General features: G+C 32.3%; 1 protein-coding gene across 2 annotated transcripts in view; it reads right to left on the bottom strand.

Moving 5' to 3' along the window:
* Positions 1–250: 250 nt before the first annotated feature.
* LOC134234274 (esterase OVCA2-like) overlaps positions 251–5,800 on the bottom strand; it is a 44,820-nt gene continuing 39,270 nt past the window's right edge. For both annotated transcript variants that reach the window (XM_062716323.1, XM_062716324.1), the window contains exons 7-8: positions 3,764–3,904; positions 251–518 (exon numbers count right to left, since the gene is read on the bottom strand). In XM_062716323.1, the coding sequence (XP_062572307.1) occupies positions 373–518; positions 3,764–3,904 (287 nt within the window). In that variant the 3' untranslated portion in view covers positions 251–372. The remainder of the gene's footprint in view (positions 519–3,763; positions 3,905–5,800) is intronic.

Here is a 5,800-nt window from a genome sequence, read left to right as displayed (position 1 = left end):
TCTCTGAAACTGTATTAATTATTTTCCTTTTATAGGGTACAAATGTCAACTTTTATAAGACCTTTTCTAAGACTTCCAAAAACCTTGAATCTTATAAAGATGAATAAAATGAAAATTGTTGCATAAAAAAATTTCATTTTCAAGCTTCATTTTGATGCATTTCAAATTAAATATTAATTTCTGGAGTTATCGTTCCTGGCTGAGGATAGGCTATCCTTAATAACATATAACTACAAGTCATTGAACTTGTAATATTTTATTTTTTGTTTCTTTTTAAACCATTTGAAACCTTTCAAATTACATGTATAGTTTTAATATTGGTATTACATGTATATTATTTTAATACATGGAGATAAAGCTGTAAAATCATTGTTAATTGCCTTTTTTCCTGTCTAAGAATGGCTGAAGGAATTCAATATACACCTTTTTCTCTTTACTGGATACTGGTATAAAATGTCCACCTGAGTGTGTGAGAACACGTGGATTAACAAAGTACTGCAGCAAATCTTCACTCATTTCTGTCAAAAAATAAACAAATATCATAATAGAACAGTTTTAAAAACACTAGGATTAACAAAGTACTGCAGCAAATCTTCACTCATTTCTGTCAAAATATTAACAAATATCATAAAAGGACCTATGGAACCAATACCCCAAAAGAACAATCAAAGAAAAGGGTCCCTTACAAATAGTTTTAAAAAGAACTCTGTCACCTTGTTAAAAAGTTATTCCATCCATTAGTCCGAGTTAGGTGAATGTGTGTTTACAATCAATTAATAGACTGTATTTTGATGATGTTTATGATGTTTCACCCTGTGTCACTGACCTTGTCCATAATGACCTTGGTACTGGGGTCAAGCCACATTTATGTTCAAATGGTTTATATTACATGAGCAAGGTGTGAAAAAAAATCATCTAGTCTTAGAGATCATCTTCAGACCAAATGTCTACTGATGCATGGACAATATCGTAATTCCAATAAAAATATTTACATTTTATGTGTACATGTATTTGATACACAAAAAAAGTGGCTGCAATGGAAATGGAAATACTAAATGGAGAAATATGGTATTAGTTGTTTTATAGGCTAAAGATTATACTACCATTTCACTCAAGTATTTATCTTTAAAATAAAAAATATAACTACATTATTTAATTTCTTTTATTTTGTAAACAACCCTGTTTCAATATGAAACTTGTAAAAGTTGGATGTTAACTTTATGTATAAATAGTTTTTTTTTTTAAATGTTTCTATAACTTTGTAAAAATAATCTTTGAAGTATATTTTCAACTGATTGTCAATATACATTCCAAACAAAAGATAAAAAATTAAGTTGATTTTTATTCTCGAATGGTTCTGTCTAGAAGTGAAATATAAAGAATAGTATCCAGAGTTTGCCTATTAGTATCCAGAGTTTGCCTATTAAGTTTCTGACCAGTATCCACTGCTTTGTGAAATTGAAATACCTAGTGTTTTTCACCCAGTTACAGATTATTCACGAAACATTCCAAAATGGAATTTGACTGACACCAACAAACTTGATTCGTTTGCTAACCTTTTAAACCCTGCAGATACATGTACAAGGACCCTACATAAGGATAATACTGATACATTTCTTGGCCATATTACATGTACTGCTTCACATTTAGCATCTTCTGATCAACATGTTTGGAGTCTGGAGTTAATAACTCTGACATTCATCCTGTTGTATCTGCAAAAATATGGAAACAAGTCATGCTACCCTATGCCCTCCATTCTTGTGAGATATTGCCGTCATTATCACTTACAGACATGCAACAACTTGAATATATACAAAGACACTTCCCTAAAATAATTCAAAGATTTCAAAGTTTTCTCTGTCACTTTCAAGTATCTCGAAAAGTGGACTGTGGACTATATACAGGGTTACATTGATAAATGTCACCTACTTTTCTTAGGTAGACTCCATGGGTCAGAACAAACCTCTGTAATTTATCAGATTTTAAAGTTTCTGCTGTTCATGTATCTAAAAAATTTTTTGCAACCAAAAACATGTTAAAAACTGCAAATACCAGCTCTCAGATGTGTTTGAAACCCATTATAGCATTATATACAGTAAAAAAAATTTCAACAAGAGGCCCATGGGCCACATCGCTCACGTGAGAAATTTTGGCAATGCTGTTCGTTTACAGATTTCCCCCCTTGTAATACCAATAATTATTGTGACCATGCCCTACCCCAGGGGTCATGATTTGGACAAGTTAGAATCTACACTACACCAAGATGCTTTCACATAAGTTTCAGCTTTTCTGGCCCAATGGTTCTTGAAAAGAAGATTTTCAAAGATTTTTCCATATATATTTCTATGTAAAACTTGGATTCCTTATTATGGCCCATCCTTCCCCCAGAGGTCATGATTTGGACAATTTAGAATCTACATTATTCCATGATCCTTCCACATAAGTTTCAGCTTTTCTGGCCCAGTGGTTCTTGAAAAGAAGATTTTTAAAGATTTGTTCTATATATTTCTATGTAAAACTTGGATTCCCTTTTATTGTCCCGCCCGACCCCTGGGGGTCATGATTTTAACAATTTAAAATTTACACTACCCAAGAATGCTACCACATAAGTTTCAGCTTTTCTGGCCCAGTGGTTCTTGAGAAGAAGATTTTTCTATTTTTATATATTTCTATGTAAAACTTGGATTCCCTATTGTGGCCTCGCTCTACACTGGGGGGTCATGATTTGAACAATTTAGAATCTACACTACCCCAGGATGCTTCCATATAAGATTCAGCTTTTCTGGCCAAGTGGTTCTTGAGAAGAAGATTTTTTAATGACCCCACCCTATTTTTGTATTTTCTTGATTGTCTTCCCTTGGAAGGGGACTTGGCCCTTGATTTTAACAATTTGAATTCCCCTTCACTCAAGGATGCTTTGTACCAAGTTTAGTTAAAATTGGCCCAGTGGTTCTTGAGAAGAAGTTGAAAATGTGAAAAGTTTACAGATGGACGGACGGACAGACAGACAGACAGCTAGACAGATGGACGGACGAAGGACAACAGGTGATCAGAAAAGCTCAGGTGAGCTAAAAATGATTATCAAAACAATATGGTCAGCAGAGGAAAAACAATGGTGTGTTGCTCTGTCTGGTGATCCTGATATGTCTTTTTTCAGTAAAATACATATGTTGAACCCAAATAAATTGTGGCAGATTGCTAGAGGAGATCCTTCAAAAAGATTATTAATCAAATTTTTGATTCATGTTATTTGTGTATAAAAATGTTATATAAATACAGTATAAGCAGAATTTTTAGTGAGGATTTAATATTGGCATTATTAGCAAGGGTGCCAAGATCGCTAAAGTTGCATGAATATTGCTAACATATTATTGTGTATTATTTGTTATAGCTTCTTTAGTGAGCATTTTAAGATCGCTAAAATTACATCTCATTAAAAATAAAATACCAATTTTTAAGGACAAATCACTAAATTTGCGTCTTGCTAAAATTTCCACTTATATGGTAATATGAAATTAATCATATTATAAAAATATATATGCATAGAGATATATGTAAGTAATAAAATCTATCCATTTTCATTTGCCCCTGACACCATAGGGAAGGATTAGATGATGTAATATTCTACAATATTTTATCACAATCTGCAAATTGCAAAGAATTTGAATTAGGCAATAAAAAAAAACAAAATCACTTTCCATAAACTAGTCAGTATAATTGTTATACTTTTATCAAAGTTTTGTCATTATTTTAAAGATGTTACCTTTTTGTATAACTCTGTCAGAGTCCCCAAACACATGTAGGGATGGTGTTGTTATGGGTTTCTCATATAAACTTTCATGCTGTTTCTGGCGACTTTTGAATCCAGCAACAAGTATTACAAAGTCAAACTGGAATGGACCGTCTGAAAGGAATTAATCAACTCTAACTGATATGATCATACCATAAATTACATAAGTATGCCTTATCAATAAAGAGGGAGCCTGATAGATGCTGTAACATTGCAACTTTTATTAAATCACGAGTGAGAAATATTCACAAGTTTAGCAACCTTCTTTTACTCAAAAATATACAACGTCTCGAACCAATTATTCACCTTTTTATTCTGATGAACAATGTTCCCTGAGTTGTGAAAATAAGAAGTTGTGGATGTATTTTAAATTAACTAAAGAAACACAAATAAAAGATGCTGCAAATAATAGTTGGTTTACATGACTTTATACTAATAAATGTAATAACAATTAAGTATGCCATGGGCCTTGACCAAAACATCACGGCTGAAATCACATCCTACTTGGAGAAACATATTGCCCCAGGATATTTGGCTCACCAGTAGTGCCAAACCTATATTTTTATTATATGACTTGGTGCCCAATTGAATGAATTTTGCAATTATTGTTCAAGCAGGTGAGCATCTGTGCCCAGGGCCCACCATTCATGTTTGTTTATTTTAGGGAATGCCAAATCAAGGCAATATAATGGATGCCTGGTTCCCTTATGTTTAAAGCAGCCGTGGCCTATATCACCAAAAAAAAATTAAATAACTAAATAGAAGCATCTTGTTATCTTTAGTAGATAAGCCTAAGGGTTAGTGCATCTTCTGATAATAAATGTAATAACAAGTATGCCACATCTTAACTTAGGATTTCAGGGGCTTATGAATGCACATTAGATATATAGAGAATAATACATACCCTTTTCCATGATCACATCCTGTATGCACATTATACAGATATGTAAAATAATTATATTTATTACAACTTAGTAATAAAATACAAACACATTCAGAAAAAAGTATGTAAATAATCATGTAATACATGTACAAGTCTAATTATATTTGGGTTTGTTTCTATTTTATTTCACATTTATAGGAAAATAATTTACAAGTATTTGTAAATTAAGATTAACCTTATTTTCAAAAAGTTAAAATTAAGAGATTGTGTATGATCACAAGTACGTGGTTTAATTTACTAAGGGTGTGATATTGACGTCACAATAGCCGTATCAGCCCTGCAGGGCTGATATGGATTTGCATGGCTGATACGGATATCAGCCCCGCAAATCCATATCAGCCCTGCAGGGTTGATACGGCTACTGTGACGTCAGCCATATCGCATATGCAAAAAACCTGTATTTATTACTAAGTGTGTAATAAAGTAAAATAATTCAAAATATCAAATTGAAAAGTATAAAGTAATGCAAATTATATTGATTTCACATTATAGGTAATTTGTTGTAAATCAATGTGGCTTCATTAAAGTTTTATTTCTTTATTTGCAAATCAAATCATCTTATGCAAAGCAGATACTATTTGTCATAGAGTCTGTACAATCATATTTTTAGTGAAAACCTCAGTTTCCTTTGTTCTTCACTCAAAAGGAGCATCCGTACTCATATCTGACCACAGACATTAGTGACATGGTATTTAATTTGCCATTATGCATGCATTAAAATTTTATTCAAAAAAGCTTTGCTTAGTGTTCACAAGGAGAAAATGTGAAACATTTTGATGTGCAGTAGATTCAGATTAAACTGATTCACATGTCATTTTCTGTGTGAACACAGTTCAACTAATACTACCAGCAGGACTCTCATAACTCGTACTGGGAATGGGAACGGGCCGTAAAGAGTGGGCAAAATAGCAACCTTCTGGGGAACTTTGGGATACAAGTAAGCACTTTACTTTAAAATCATGATATACTGGTTTCTGGTTTTTGCTATCAACTCAATTTTTGCTTTGCAATACAGAGGAATATAAATAACAAGTTTAGCTTTTAAGCATATCCAACTATTTTTTCTT

This window comes from Saccostrea cucullata, unplaced genomic scaffold, assembly GCF_032062105.1.
Source record: "Saccostrea cucullata isolate Sc308-1 unplaced genomic scaffold, CSIRO_AGI_Scuc_v1 ctg165, whole genome shotgun sequence".
NCBI lineage: Eukaryota > Metazoa > Mollusca > Bivalvia > Ostreida > Ostreidae > Saccostrea > Saccostrea cuccullata.
Note: the sequence above shows the minus strand (reverse complement) of the source record. Positions and strands in the feature narration are given on the sequence as shown.